The sequence below is a fragment of the Helicoverpa zea genome, chromosome 30, assembly GCF_022581195.2.
Source record: "Helicoverpa zea isolate HzStark_Cry1AcR chromosome 30, ilHelZeax1.1, whole genome shotgun sequence".
In the NCBI taxonomy this organism is placed as follows: Eukaryota; Metazoa; Arthropoda; class Insecta; order Lepidoptera; family Noctuidae; genus Helicoverpa; species Helicoverpa zea.
The window spans coordinates 3008525-3024599 of NC_061481.1; the positions used below are offsets into that span (position 1 = coordinate 3008525).

The window sequence follows — 16075 nt, forward strand, 5'->3', positions numbered from 1 at the left end:
AAACTTTAAACTTTAAATAAACTTTCCAAACTAGTAAATTTCCACGTCCTGAGGAAGCTACTTCTAATAACTTGTATTTAGTAATGTTAAATAAACTTTCAATAAACTTTAAACTTTAAATAAACTTTCCAAACTAGTAAATTTCCACGTCCTGAGGAAGCTACTTCTAATAACTTGTATTTAGTAATGTTAAATAAACTTTCAATAAACTTTAAACTTTAAATAAACTTTCCAAACTAGTAAATTTCCACGTCCTGAGGAAGCTACTTCTAATAACTTGTATTTAGTAATGTTAAATAAACTTTCAATAAACTTTAAACTTTAAATAAACTTTCCAAACTAGTAAATTTCCACGTCCTGAGGAAGCTACTTCTCGAACTTGTATAAAATAAAGACTAGGAATAGAACTCACAAATATAGCGTGTGTTACTCGGGGATAGTGAAGCTAGTAGATAGTAGAGCAGTACATAAATAAAGTTTTTTTTTCTTCTTTTTTACATTAGCATAGATAGACCAGATTAGCATTTACCATTCGTCCCACCCAAAACTAGTCATGTACTACTACTGTATCTTGGATACCTTGTACCTACAACTATTTCTGATGTTTTATTTCAGGGATCTATGGCGAGCGTTAGAACGTGACGGTCAAGACGATGGAGTAGGAAGTAACGCGTGGGACGGGTGGTGTGAACGTCCCGGATATCCGCTGCTCTGCGCGTCTTCGCTAGGCAATGATGTGCTGTTGAAGCAGGAAAGGTGTGTATGCCCATTATTATTACTTGATTCCACGTCGGAGACCGTCACGCGGATTTGAGAAAACTGTGACACCAGGGTTTGCTAGGAGATTAAACCTGCAGCTCATTCAATAAGCGGAAGAAGAAGTACTTATTTTGTTAACTCGATTTCAGCATTTTGTGTGTTTTTTTTCCACAATTACTTTGTTGGATATGAAGCATAATCAACCCAGGTTTTCCACAAATGTACAAAGCAAAAGGAACATTGGGAGCACACTTTATTGAATTACTCGGTCTCTGCAAAAGTCGCCAAGTCCCACAGTGGGCGCCAATTTTGGTTTTGGCACACAGTATGGGACTTGCAACATAAAAAGTTAAAACGATCTTGTATCTCGAATTTCCAGAAATGTTCTCATTCATTATAGTAAAATATCAATGATTTTTTATCTATATTTCATGTTTTTTTATGTGTAATCTACATATAATTTAAATAACTTTTTTAAGACATAAATAAACAATTCATCAAATAATGATGCAACTTTATCTCCAGATTCGTGATGTCGGCTGAGCCTCCGGAGGTAGACCCTCCTATGGTGAACTCCCTCCTCACCATGGATCTAAGAGCTGATTTGGACGAACTGTTTTATGAGCCTGGTAAGTTTGATGGAGGTCCAAATACTGACTGCGGGATTGTTCGTGCGAGTTACCGCGGCGCTGGTACACAAAAGGCCTACGACGGAACACGACGGTTTTTAGTCAGTAAGAGTCTGACACTCCCTCACCGCTGCTAACCCACAGCGGAAGTTTGATGATTTTTGACGTCGTTAAAAAAAAGGCCCAAATACTGAAAGAATTACTAAACTACCTCAAGAATACTTTTTAGTAGAACAAGTATACATGTAAGGAAGTATATAGGGAGAGTACACAAGGGAGTGATTAGGAGAGAACATCGTTCATTCAAACTTGGCTGCAGAGCAGCACTATTTGAATCATCATCAGAAATTTAAAGACGGCCCTCAAAATGCCCACCCTTCACCACTTCCTGTGTTTTTGCTGGGAAGGAGAAGTGGCGCAACAAACTCCCCAGATAGTATATGTATAAGGGAGTAGGTACGTTAGGGTGCGTCCACATCTGGCGAATGCGCCGCGAATGCGCAGCACGCGAGCCGATCGCGAGCTGTCCGCGAGCTGCGCGCGTGCAGTCACTGCAATAGTTCGGTGCTTGTCTTTAGCGCAACTCACGCAAGGCTCGTATAGAGCGCGCGAGCGGCGCGCGATCTGCGCGCAATCAGTTCTCGCCCTTACAGTTCCGTATATTGGCTCAGTACTATCGAAGATGGCAGACGTCGCGCGCCGCCTGCGCGCCGCTCGCGTGCGGCGCTTAGGTCGCGCGCGAGCTGCGCGCGGGCCAAGCAGAAGCGGCGCACGAACAAAAATGCACGCGCGCAGCTCGCGAACAGCTCGCGATCGGCTCGCGTGCTGCGCATTCGCGGCGCATTCGCCAGATGTGGACGCACCCTTAGGAAGTACTCATAGGGGTAGTAATAAAAGAGTTTAAAAGGGAGTACACAAGGGAGTTTCTAGAGCGAGGTCTTAAGAAAGTGTACATATAAGGAGAGTGAATAAAGTTTCATGTTTGAACCATGCAGCGCTAGTGTCATGGTTCAAAAAATGTTTGTGTGAAAACCAAGTAGAGACAGATATTATAAAACGGAGTACCAGAAGTGGTTGGAATCTTTTGATACACTTGCATCTTGTCAGGATATGAAATAATACCACACTAGTCGTTCACATCGTATATAATCGTTTTTCCAAGATCACTCCGCCTGAACTTTGTTTCTCTCCGAGATTCCCTTTTAGATTATTCCAATTGACATTGTCACTCCATGACGACCACAAACAAGCAGCCAGCCAGCAATAGTTTGCTGCGCCGATATACATTCATATTTATAAAATTCGAAATCGATTTTGTATCTTCACGTTCAAGGACAGAATGAGATTAAACGTCATCGTTCGAAATTTTGATATGGCACAACGTACAATGACATCCAAATAACATTTTGACTTTACGACAGAACGTTTCATTTCCGATGAACGTTCAAGTTAAAATCCTATTGAATGTATCTTGATCTTGTGTCACAACATGTAGGTAGAATATCCAAAGCTTTACTGTCACGTAGGGTAAGTTTTAAACTATTTCAATTATGTTCCTTTGACAGTGGGCAGTAACAGTACTCACACATGACTTGTAAATACGTCCCGCGCGCATACCGCTCTCGGTTGTGTCATGATGATGATGATAATTTGTATGGACATTTACTGTGTCATTTTGGTACACTATCTCAAGTTGTAGCATCCTCGAACGTGTTAATATGTCTGTCATTTTCTTCTTCCCCAGAAAACTTCACCGACACAGAAGAAGACATAAACTCCACCACTACAGCCACCCCTCCCACTACCACGACACGGCGCCCCCCCGCCAAAGCCACTAAAGCACCACCACACAAGTGGGTGATACCAGTCACCTTCGTGGTAGGACCGTTAGAGGAGGAAGAGGATAATGTTACGGCGTGGAAGAATGTTACGCAGAATTATCATAATGCTACTTGGTAAGTTTTTAATAGCAGCGTTTTACCTGAAATAAAACGCATATTAAATACTTACCTTATTTGAAGCTTACTAGTTTGAGATAGGCACCTACGTGTTTTCCGCTTTTATCTCCGTCCTTTTCTACCCCATATCTTGCATCTCTCTCGCACACCGACCAGTTTCACTCCCCACCAGGCAGGAGGCGACGAGTGTTCTCGGCGGCCACAGTTCGTCATTGAGTCGAAAACACCAGGCAGAAATTAAAATGTAAGCTTCAAATAAGGTAAGTATTTAATATGCGTTTTATTTCAGGTAAAACGCTGCTATTAAATTCTTGACCGTTATTTGAAGCTTACTAGTTTGAGACGTGTTTGTTATCGCCTGGTGGAAGTGGACGCCAATGTGAGTAAAAGCACAATGAAATTGTGTATGTAAATAGGTACTTAGGTACACGAGTAATCACATGTAAGTATGTGTATTGCGTCCTGGAATACTAATGTAATAAAAGTTAACTGGTACTGGTACTCAGCTACATCCTGTTAGACTGGAAGCCGACCCCAACATAGTTGGGAAAGGGGCTCGGAGGATGAGTAATAAAAATTAAAAGAGAGATGCAAGAACAAAAGCAAAATTGATTTCATTTTCTAATAGTAATTAACAAAAATATTGCGATACTTCTTAATAACAATAGTAACAAAAATATAGACATTAATCAGCTGGATTAATTAAATAATCGAGATAACTTGCTACTTCTATTTAGTGGGTATCTTTCTCTTCTGTAAAAATGGGCAAATGTATTGCCTGATCGCCAATTACCCTTGGCTAATATATCGTCCAAAGGTATATTGTCAACACAGATTTTGACGCTACCGCCGAGTGGAAGCTTCCTGGGGTTGTAGTTATTCCTGCCTCTTTTAACAATGTCTTAATCCACCCGCAATCATCGTTCGGGTGCCTGCCTTTAGTTGGCCTCTAACGGATATAAATAAATTTAAGGAATTAGCCGATGTCCGTCTATCTTCTAACAAGGCTTTAGTCTTTCTGACCCAATACACTGGACTTAGATTTATATTTTCCTGATTATCCATCAAACAACAACCCGACTGCCTATGACTAGAACTGTCGGTCTTGGAGCCAAAGACTGGCCATAAGATTAAATTATCTTTGTTGTTTTTGAAATGTTCTGGGTCTATTGCAAGCAAGGAAAGATCATGGACTCGCCTTTCCGAAACAAGCTAGCAAAAGAAAGAGCAGCAGTGTGCCTGGAAGTTGCAAAAGGATTATTCTTGTCTACGTTTACTGCACTTAAGTAGGTTACCAATTGGTCAATATTCCAGATGGACGGCTTCCCGGGGAACAGGTTTGCTCAGCGCTACTGATTTTAAAATGTGTCCGACTAGAACGTGTGAACCTAGCTCTCCAGTGGTTTCTGCATTGCATAGTGTAGCTATAACTGACTTGTGTAATAAAATAGTATTGTATGCTAGTTTATTTACTATGTGTAAGTCCGCAAAAAAAAATTGGGTAAGTATAGGTCCAAATAGGGATTCAAGGATTCATAGGATCCAATTTCATACTTTTCGCCCCAATTTAACCATCGACTCCAAGCTGATTGATAAGTCTTGCGTGTGGATTGAAGAAGACTTCAGTCGGAGAGACTCCTTGTCCCTCCCCCCCCCCTCCCCATTTCCTTGACCTTGGCAGGGGGTATCCCCGTTGCTGTGTCTATCGGTTTCTGCTCGAGGTTCATCACTGCTAATAATCGGGACTTCAAATCTGCTCGCCAAAATACCTGGTGCCACCGAAGGAACTACTATGAGATTAACTCCCGTTCCTGAATTGAGATGACTGAGGACTTACGGTATAAGGTAAGGTGGCGGTAATACCCATGCTAGCGGGTAAGTCCAAACTTGAGAAAAAAAGGGCATCGTGGAACCCCTTTCGGGTCCTTCAGATCTAGGGGCACGTAGTACACAACTATGTATCCCTGGGCTCGCTTCGAGGGAAATAGGTCCACTGCTGATACAAGATGCCCCTCCGGTGGAGGTTTGTGTCGGGAGAGATGGTCTGCATGACTGTTGAATAGGGCTGGTATATGATTCACGACGTGATAGATTTGATACAGCTCGAGATAACTGAATACTTTGTACGTCAAGTTCGGTAGGCTCCTTGATCGGGTGCCACCTTGATTTCTTAGATATGACACTGCAGTCCCATTTTTGCATTGAAAAATGGCTGTTGATCTCCTTAGCAACTCGCCGTGATTATCCAGTTAATACTGCAAGCATCTCTTTCAGATCGCAGTGAAAGCCTTTTTCTCTCTTGTTCCATGAACCCATTACGGGAGTTCCGTTCAGTTGTGCCCCCATCCTACATCGGAGGCGTCCGTGGTTATAAGGTGACAGGGAAGTGGCGTATGAATATCCAAGGTTTGGTGGCAGCTGATCAGCCACCACTTTAGATCTGCTAAGGCATCTGCTGGTAGGTTCAACATTGCTATACTCCATTCACCGAGCCGTGAGCCCACAATGTAACCAAAGAATGACACTTTTCAAAATGGTGGGTATAACCCGACCGATGACAAAAACGTCACATTTTTATGTAAAATGTTCTTAGTATCTGTGGTCTTCAATTAAGTAGGGTTCTATGTATGACAGTCAAGACTTCTAGATTCCTTTTACATGTAAACGATTTACTACATATTTAATTAAAATTAAGAAAACAATTTACGGCATTTATTATATTTGATTTCATATAAGTTTGAAAAGATTGCATAAGTTCCACAGACATCGTTCTAAAATATAATTTCTAATGTTGTCAGTATATTACTTTCGTAGTTATTTTTATAAAATATGATCATTACTTCAATCGTGACTTATAAGAACCCTTTTTATGGTTTGTTCACCGTTTGGCTCACGGTTCCATGAATAGGGTAGGTATAGATTGCTGTTTAACACTGCATTGAGGAAAATGAGGAGAGCCCGGTAATGCAGTCTGCCGTATGGGACAACAAAAACTTGCGAAGTTTAAAAGTCCTATCAAGCTATGCAGGCCTTCTAAGTTTGTCGTGCTGTTTGTCACGTAGTGCGTTTTGTCATTATCTTGTTGATAATGCTTGCGATTTATTCACTTGCCATCCAAAACGTGGTGCAAATGATCCCAAAGTAGGCGAATATATCTTGGTGAGCCACCAGAAAATCGAGATACACAATTATAAGTAACCCTTGAGTTTTCAAAGTTTGAGCCACCCAATTGGTCACTGTGGCGAAGGTCTTGGGTGCCGTGCTTAAGCCAAATGGTAGGCACGTAATCTGAAGCAGTCTTCTTCTGTATACTAGTCGAAGAACATGTCTGTGACCTTCGGCTAACGGAAGGTAGAAGTAAGCCTGGGCGAGATCCACTTGCACAGCCATTCGTCTTTCTGAAGAAACTCTAGCACCCGAAAAACATTTATTAAACTGAAGGGTTCCGTAATTATGAACTTGTTGAGAACCTAGAGATTGAGTATTGGACAGTTCTTTCCGTCGCCTTTCGGGCACAAGAAACATATTGGAAAGAAAGCTGGCAGAATTTGCAGCTATCAATAGAACTTTTTGTTTTATCATTTGGGATATGACGACATCCATCTCTTTGGACTCTCTGGTCAAATCATGCATTATCTATCAAAGGTGGCTTTTGGCCAATGGTATCCGATACCCAGTTATTATTTTTGACAAGAAAGGCGGAGCTCCCATTTCTTTCCATTGGTCTTGATATAATGTTAGGCAACCCGCCTCGAAAGTCATAACTTACGTGCCTTGTTGGACGCATCAAAGTCCGCCTGCGGTCCTGGACGCTTTGTTTCGTCTGTTGGACATGGTTCCTATTGTAATTTACTCGTGATGTCCCAAGGGAGCCTTTAGAGTTTTGCGTCACACGCCATTCAGCGTGAGTGTGATTACCATTTCCCTTCGAGGGAAGGTTATAATGGCGACTCTTCGAAAGTCGATCCAAATAGCCACCCTGCGAGGGTAGATTGCAATGATGGTACGACCCGAAACATGCATGATTGGTACCCTGCGAGGGTCCGTGATAATGAGCCGACCCCTGCGGGGGGTGGCTAGTATACTTACTGGTCCCTGCTTTGTAATGATGCTGCGACTCGCAAAATGCAAGATTGGTACCCTGCGCGGGTCCGTGATAATGAAACGACCCCTGTGGGGGGTGGCTAGTATACTTACTGGTCCCCACTTTGTAATGATGCTGCGTCTCGCAACATGCAAGATTGGTACCCTGCGCGGGTCCGTGAAAATGAGCCAACCCCTGCGGGGGGTGGCTAACATACTTACTGGCAGTCCTAGGCGGAGCGTACCAAGTCTTTCAAGGCCGAAAAGCATCACACGCCGAGATAATGAGCCGACCCCTACGGGGGGTGGCTAACAGACTTACTGGCAGTCCGAGGGGAGCGTACCAAGTCTTTCAAGGCCGAAAAGCATCACACGCCGAGATAATGAGCCGACCCCTACGGGGGGTGGCTAACAGACTTACTGGCAGTCCGAGGGGAGCGTACCAAGTCTTTCAAGGCCGAAAACCATCACACGCCGTGATAATGAGCCGACCCCCATGGGGGGTGGCTAACAGACTTACTGGCAGTCCGAGGGGAGCGTACCAAGTCTTTCAAGGCCGAAAAGCTTTCTTGACACCATCAGCCCTCTTCAAGTGCGGTAGTGATCAGTCCGAACTAAGGAGATGCTGGTTGGACCGCACCTCACACCATTCTTTTTTGTCAAACCGTTGAACGCCTTGCAGGATTGAACTAGGGCCACAGGTGCCTTAGGAACTTCGGGCTTGCTTTCTTTTCCATAGTCACGTGCACGGGCTGTGGTAGCTTTATTATTTACCGCATCTGTATTTGCTTTATAGGTCACTCATTCTGAAAACAAATTACTGAAAAAAAAAAAAGTACACGGGAGAAACTCGTGACAAAAAAGGGGTAGATGTACAAAATATTAACACTTGATTTCGCAAAATCGAATATCGAACGGTAAAACCGTTAACAAATTGTATAAAATATTATAAACTCACCTGTGTTCTGCGAGAGCACTGAGTTTATTTTTCAACGAAATACTACAGCGGTTGGTTAGACCAACCTTCTCGGGCGGAAAACAAGACGCCAATGACGAACTGTGGCCGCCGAGAACACTCGTCGCCTCCTGCCTGGTGGGGAGTGAAACTGGTCGGTGTGCGAGAGAGATGCAAGATATGGGGTAGAAAAGGACGGAGATAAAAGCGGAAAACACGTAGGTGCCTATCTCAAACTAGTAAGCTTCAAATAACGGTCAAGAATTTAATACTTATTTACACATTTATATACGACATGTTTCAAAAACCTTGTCCGACACATGAAGGTATGACTAGGTGCGTGGATGAAACCATGATTGCAAAATCGTATAAGAAAAAAGAACCCTCAAATTTTTTTTAAAATTAGAGACCAGATGGTATGAATCATAAAGCTTATTGTATGAAAACAAAAATGAAATATGACAAATAATTAGCTGACTATGCATCATCTCCCGAGCCTTTTCCCAATCATATTGGATTCGGCTTCCAGTCTAACCGTAAGCAGCTGAGTACTAGTGTGCCCCCATAGAGCGACTGCCTATCTGACTTAACCCGTTTTAGCCCTTACGTACGGAACCCGACTTTCATTTTTTTATTCTATCTATGCCATGCTAATCTAAGTCGTGGTGGCCTAGTGGGCAAAGAACCAACCTCTCGAGTATGAGGGCGCGGGTTCGATTCCAGGTCAGGCAAGTACCAATGCAACTTTTCTAAGTTTGTATGTACTTTCTAAGTATATCTTAGACACCAATGACTGTGTTTCGGATGGCACGTTAAACTGTAGGTCCCGGCTGTCATAGAACATCCTTGGCAGTCGTTACGGGTAGTCAGAAGCCAGTAAGTCTGACACCAGTCTAACCAAGGGGTATTGGGTTGCCCGGGTAACTGGGTTGAGGAGGTCAGGCAGGGCAGTCGCTCCTTGTAAAGCACTAGTACTCAGCTACATCCGGTTAGACTGGAAGCCGACCCCAACATAGTTTGGGAAAAAGGCTCGGAGGATGATCTATGCCATGCTAAACTATATTTATCATAATTATATCTTCAGGTATGACGTGAGCGCAGAAAATAAAACGAGAACCTCACGTTGGGCGGAAAATGTCACGCATTTAATATGGATGAATGACACTGAAAGTAAGTTAAAAAACTATCTTCCTTCGTCCTATTTATTTATTTATTTAACACATTTGTACACATAGAACACAAACAATAATAAATAATAGGAAAAAAATTGTACAAGGGCACAGCTTATCTCTAATGAAATTTCTTCCAGCAGGCCCGTTATGGGAGAGTTAGAAATAGAAGAGATAGGTACAGATAGACAGTGTAAAAAGAAAGAAGATATAACCAATATATAATCACTAACATAAACTACTTAAATACATATATATATTTATATATAAAATAAATACTATATACATCCTATCGTCCTATCGAGTGAGCTGCAGGTTTTAATCACCTCACAAGCCGTAGTGTCAGAGTTTTCGCAAATCCGCCTAACGGGTTTAACGTAGAATGGCGACCAACTTTCAAAATGGAGTTATTAAAAAAAAACCTTCAAAAATTAGTGTTTCTCTCATTTCTTCTATTTTGTACTCTCTTTCTTCTATCAAAATACAGTAAAAATGGCGCCGAAACTGTGTCCTTTAGAGTCTACCATTATACTTAACTCTAAACTATTACGAATACAATGGGTATATAATACATTTGTTCTTTTTTTTATAGTGGTGATACCAGACTTGGGCAGACACAAGTGGGTGAGATACAACGTGGGAGCGAGGGGACTATACCGCGTCGCGCCTCAAGACAGGACTGATGGAGAGGTATTACATTTTCTACAATAATGGTACTTTTTTTTGTGGAATTAGTCTTAGTATTCTTCTTTACCAATGTTTTGGGAAATTTGGCCTTAGTGCACCGACAACAGAAGCGTCAGACTTCTTAAAACAACTGTTTACTTTGAAAATTGATAGTGAAAATTCATAATAAATAATCGTTTTAAGAAAACTGATATTGTCGCTAAACTTGGGGCAAACTTGGGGCTTTTCCAATGTTATCGCTCCAAAATGCTTTGCTGTATCGCGAGTTGGGACCGTTATGCGATTGGTTAAAACACCCGTTCCAAAAAAATTGAAGCCAGATGCCTGATGATCTTTGTCCCCAAACTCTTTGAAGCTAGTAGCCTGATGATCTTTGTTCCCAAAAGCCTTGAAGCTAGATGCCTGATGATCTTTGTCCCCAAAAGCCTTGAAGCTAGATGCCTGATGATCTTTGTTCCCAAAAGCCTTAAAGCTAGATGATGATCTTTGTTCCCAAAAGCATTGAAGCTAGATGCCTGATGATCTTTGTTCCCAAAAGCATTGAAGCTAGATGCCTGATGATCTTTGTTCCCAAAAGCCTTAAAGCTAGATGCCTGATGATCTTTGTCCCCAAAAAAATTGAAGCTAGAATGCCTGGTCATCTTTGTCCGCCAAGTCTTTGCAGACAGATGCCTGATGAGTTTGTCCCCAGAGACTTTAAAGCCAGCCTGATGGTCTTTGCCCCCAAAATCCTTAAAGCTAAATGCCTGATGATCTTTATCCCCAAACCACCTTATTATAAAACGTGGCTTTAAGAAGCCGCTTTAGTAATAGCTTTCGTCCATACTGATTTGTTCGGGACGGTGGTTTAAAGGTGGTACAAAAGCTGGTACATTATTGAAACCACGTTTTATAATAAGGTGGAAAGAGTTTGAAGCTAGATGCCTGATGATCTTTCTCCCCAAAAGCCTTGAACCGCAATGTCTGATAATCTTTGTCCCCAAAACCCTTGAACCAAGACGCCTGCTGACCTTCACCACCTCCTTATTTTCCCCCAGTCAGCAGAATCAGCAGCCCAACGTTACGCGTCGCTGTACGCGAGCGGCGCGGCGGCCGAGCGAGCGCTCCTGTTGGACGACGCGTTCGTACTGAGCCGCGCCGCGCGTCTGCCCGCCAGCCGCGCTATCGCTGCCGCCGGTGAGTACCCTGCCTAGCCTGACCGCAGTATACAGGAATGAATTTTATCCAGTGCGCAAACTTTGTCAACTTATAGTTAAATAAAGTTTTACAGATACGTATATTTTTATTTTGTCGTGTTTTAGTGCAAAAAAGAAAAGTTATTGATATCGAAAGATGTTTATTTTATAACCGATTGTATGGTCACAGTCGTCATAGTATGCACGGCGGCAACGCGAAACCGGTTTACTGACGGAGCTCCGCTCGGCGCGCGCAAGAATAGTTGGTATCCATATTTTACTGATTTTAGGGCGGACAAAAGAATGAAAAATAGTTATTTGTTATACAAGAGTGCAAAGTTGCTTTTTAACCGCGGGCTCAATTTTGATGACCGAGCTAGCGAAGGATTCTAAAATTGAAACACGAGCGTAGCGAGTGTTTCAATAATTAGAATCCTGAGCGATAGCGAGGGAATCAAAAGAGCACAAGGTGAAAAATCTGCACTAGAGTGCAACACGTAACTTTCCATCCCACCTCATCGAGGAAATTACTAAATGTAAAAAAAAAACAAAATGGCGTGCACATATGAGTATCAAATAAAAAAGAAGAACCTATTAAAGTTCATTTATTTGAAAACTCAGTTTAAAAAGGAAACGAGGTTAAAAATCTATGTAAAAACAATAATAAAAATTACTTATGAATTTAATAATTATTTTAAGCAGTATTTTATTTGTTTAATATGTATTTGTTTGCAAAGTCTTATCAAGATTGTCACAAATGGAGTATTGCACACGATGTTCTAAATTCAAATCACTTTGTCGCTCTAGCTAGAGGATAAAAACGGCTTTTGCGCTCAGATATCAAAGGATAAAACTACTCTTTCCGAGATGATGGGATGACAATTTTTTTTACTGATGATGCAGATATGTTCTGTTAATGATTCTGGACCACCAGTTTTTTCTTTTGTGCACTGCTTAAAATTAATTCCTGTATAAGGGCGTAGGTAAGAGAGTACACAGTAGGGGTATATAAGGGGGCCTGCGGGATTGTTCGCGCGAGTTACCGCGGCCCTGGTATATAAAAGGCCTACGACGGAACACGACGGTTTTTAGTCAGTAAAACTCTGACACTCCCTCACCGCTGCTAACCCACAGCGGGAGGGGTCAAGAGGGTATATAAGGGTGTACACAGAGGAAGTATATTAGTATCCTGAGCGCATTTGCGGAGCGTTTTGACTGCCTGTACGTGTATCACTGTGACATGGTACATGTACGGGCTAACGTTGAAATTTTATTTTAATTGTATTTGCATTCTTATCTTCTTCTTATTCTTATTTTTGAACCCATTTTATGTTATAATTTGTAATTGGTCCATGTTGGCTTTCGTTTCAATAAATAATAATTAGGGAGTACCCAGGAAGGGTATATAGGGAAGTACATAAGGGGAAACTGCTGTGTTTGTGCATGGGGTCTCAGGTTCTATTCCCGAGTCGCTTTTTGAAATTTTCAAAAAGTGGCCCGTAGTTTGGCAGTTTGTGAACGATACACCTTGTCTCGGGGGGCATAACATCGCATAACATCGCTGATCTCTCTAACGTACAACCGCCGTAGTCAACAATTGGTCTGGACAGCATTATTACTATTTTCTATTCTTCTTTCAGCTCGTCTAAGCACAGAAACCCACTGGGCTCCCTGGCGAGTAGTCCTCACACATCTCTCCTGGTGGAGGGAACTGCTTCGGCTGGGGAGTTCAGGACCTCATCTGAACAGGCTGCTGAAGACATTGCATCCGCCTCAAGTGGTTGTGTATACTGCTGAGCAGATACAAGCGGGGGGGTTGGGCGAAGATTTGCTGTAAGTGCATTTTATTTTGTGTAGGTTGCTAAGCTTACTTAGCGTCCGTTCAGACAGACAGACCGGCTCAGAGAGGAGAGCAAATTCTTAACACGTTGAAAATCGGGTACTTAGTATTTGAAGTAAGGTTTATTTTATTGCATGTGCACTGCTTTTGTCATTAAGAATGCTCGAAGGCGCTCGGTGTGTAATAATAAGAGGAGCCGACCGGCTCCGATCGCGTACTGTTTCTCGGTTTTGCAGACGTTTAGCTAACGTTTAGGAGCCGATTTCGGTCTGTGTGAAAATAAAAATGCGCGACGATGCTCTCCGAGCCGGTCTGTCTGAACGGACATCCGGTTACTCAATTTTATGAGCTGCAACTGACTTCCGTGAGAGTTCTTATCGTCCCACTGCTGGGCTGCGGCCTCCTCTCACACGGAGAAGGATGGACCGTTAAAGACCACAATACACTCAATGCGGGTTGCTTATTTCAGACTGTAGTACTGGTTTCCTCGAGATCTTATCCTTCACCATCAATCAGTCATGGATGTGCAATTTATAATACATATTAAGAAAGTTCATATGTGTATCTTAAAACAGTTGCATTGGTACTTGCCTAAACTGGAATCGAATCCGCAAACTCATTCTAGAGAGCCTGGTGCTTTAACCACAGGTTTTGGTTCCTAATGACTGGTTAGGTCAAGGTAGGTTTTTGCAAAGGAATTTACCGTCTCCTACCGTTTGTGCTGTCTACAGAGTATTTTGTTGGTTAATTTTCAGATGGCTAAGTGGAGCGCTTTTGACAGCAGGCGTGGAGTGGGAGAACGCTAAAGTGACGAAGCAAGCTGTGGACCTATTCGATGCCTGGCTTGAGACAAATACGACAATACCTGAGATATATCAAGAGGTAACTTTAAAATATAACCTGATTGGCCTTTTGTGGTCTGGTTGGTCGTCAAAGCGAGAGAGATTTTTTGTGGAGTCCTAAAAGAAGGCAGCTGAGTACCAGTGTGTCAAATGGAGCGATTGCCTATCTGACCTCCCGTCTCATAACCCAGTTACTTAAGGGACTTGCCAATTTTCTTTCTACCTCTATATACTTACTACTGCTACATAGGAAGTTTACATAACTTGTACGGGGGGTACGCATTAGCAGATAGATTTAATATTGGCTACGGCAGCTAGGCAACACTGCTACATCTGATTAGACTGTAAAACGACTCCAGCATAGTTGGCAGAAGTAAAGCAGATGAAAGTTGACTATATGTAACTATCGCATCATTATCCAAAACCAGATCAACCTATTCTAGACGCAGATTTTGCCTTTTCTTCCAGATTTTGCATCACACTTACGGTCATTTTCCGCAATTGGATATTTTTTCACTATTTTTAACCTTGCAAATATTTTTTCCAGGCAGCATTCACAGCCGGGGTCCGAACACACGGCGAGCCAGCTTGGAAGGCCTGTTGGAAGGCCCTAACTGCCTCATACGCTGCACCCAGACCTCTGTACTCTCACAGAGCACTACTCATCGCTCTGGCATCGCCTACAGACGATTGGCTGTTCTATAGGTACGTGAGACTATCTTTTTATCTTTTACTAGCTTCCGCCCGCGGCTTTACCCGCGTCGAGTTCGGTTATATCGCGTTTCCAAGAGAACTCTTCAAAAGGCCGGGATAAAAACTATCCTATGTTCTTTCTCAAGGTCAACTCTATCTCTGTGCCAAATTTTATTAAAATCAGTTCAGTGGTTTAGACGTGACAGCGTAACAGACATACAGAGTTACTTTCGCATTTATAATATTAGTAGGGATTAAAAGGGAATTAGGGATGCCTTGTCAGAAATTATATTTTCGAACCGTTTGGGGTTGAAAGCCTCGGGTCGTGGGGTCCGAATGCCTACATTCTATTTAAAGATCTTTCTAAGCGGCTGGTTGACACTTCTCGTGACCAAAAGGCTAGCTATTACCTCGGACAAAGGATCAGCATGGCGATCCTACGATGTAATGCTGCCAGCCTCTTAGGTACGCTCCCAGTCGACAGTAATGGGGACGAATTTTTTGATACTGTCTTCGTTTTTTAGTTAAAAATGAAAAAATCCTTTGGAAAATCATTCCGATCTACGCTGAATAAATATGTTATCTTTTATCTTTTGTTTTAGGTTCGCGTACACTACACTGTCTACGGAAGCGCAGCGGAGTCGGGAGTGGAGGATGTGGGTTACAGCACTATTTTCAGCCACTTGCAGGTACCTTCGTTATATTTATTATCCACCTACTCAGTACTTTCATAGTTAGAATCTGACTGATATACTTTTAAGGTCGATTTACATCAAACGAACAAAGTGCTAGAGCTCAAGAGAACAAGAGCATTCTTTCTTTTTCTTTAAGTGTAAACGAAGCTTTAAGCGGAAGCGAGCATTCTTAGAATACCATAGAATCCTTACGAATCCAGATATATATAGAACAACAAAAGAATTCTCTACGTCTGTTTACACACTAAAGTATATTTGTGTATAAGGTGGGGGTAGAATGAGCATTCGCTAGTCGAAATTACGGAAATATGAAACTGCAGGGGAACCTTGAAGCAAGAAATGTAAAATATATGAATGGAATAGATAGAGCATTCAAAAGTTGTTTTTATTTATTTTTATTTTACGTTGATGATGACATAAGCTCATTTATTTTAGATGGCGTGGCGCAGAATCAGTGTGGCGCATTCTCAGGGCCGCCGTGGCGCTGCCTCCCGCCGCCCTACAAGCGGCAGCTCGCTGTCTGCCCGTACCCTATGACTATTACCGGGTGAGTGTCTCTATGACAATTGTCGCGTGAACATCATCCAAGT

General features: G+C 42.3%; 1 protein-coding gene across 1 annotated transcript in view; it reads left to right on the forward strand.

Annotated features, from left to right (window-relative positions):
- LOC124644672 (aminopeptidase N) overlaps nucleotides 1–16075 on the forward strand; it is a 38600-nt gene that overhangs the window by 19485 nt on the left and 3040 nt on the right. Inside the window, exons 17-27 of the mRNA XM_047184175.1 lie at nucleotides 616–756; nucleotides 1285–1388; nucleotides 3133–3343; nucleotides 9469–9554; nucleotides 10146–10243; nucleotides 11278–11416; nucleotides 13056–13248; nucleotides 14011–14137; nucleotides 14645–14802; nucleotides 15393–15479; nucleotides 15921–16032. Coding sequence (XP_047040131.1) covers nucleotides 616–756; nucleotides 1285–1388; nucleotides 3133–3343; nucleotides 9469–9554; nucleotides 10146–10243; nucleotides 11278–11416; nucleotides 13056–13248; nucleotides 14011–14137; nucleotides 14645–14802; nucleotides 15393–15479; nucleotides 15921–16032 — 1456 coding nt within the window. The remainder of the gene's footprint in view (nucleotides 1–615; nucleotides 757–1284; nucleotides 1389–3132; nucleotides 3344–9468; nucleotides 9555–10145; nucleotides 10244–11277; nucleotides 11417–13055; nucleotides 13249–14010; nucleotides 14138–14644; nucleotides 14803–15392; nucleotides 15480–15920; nucleotides 16033–16075) is intronic.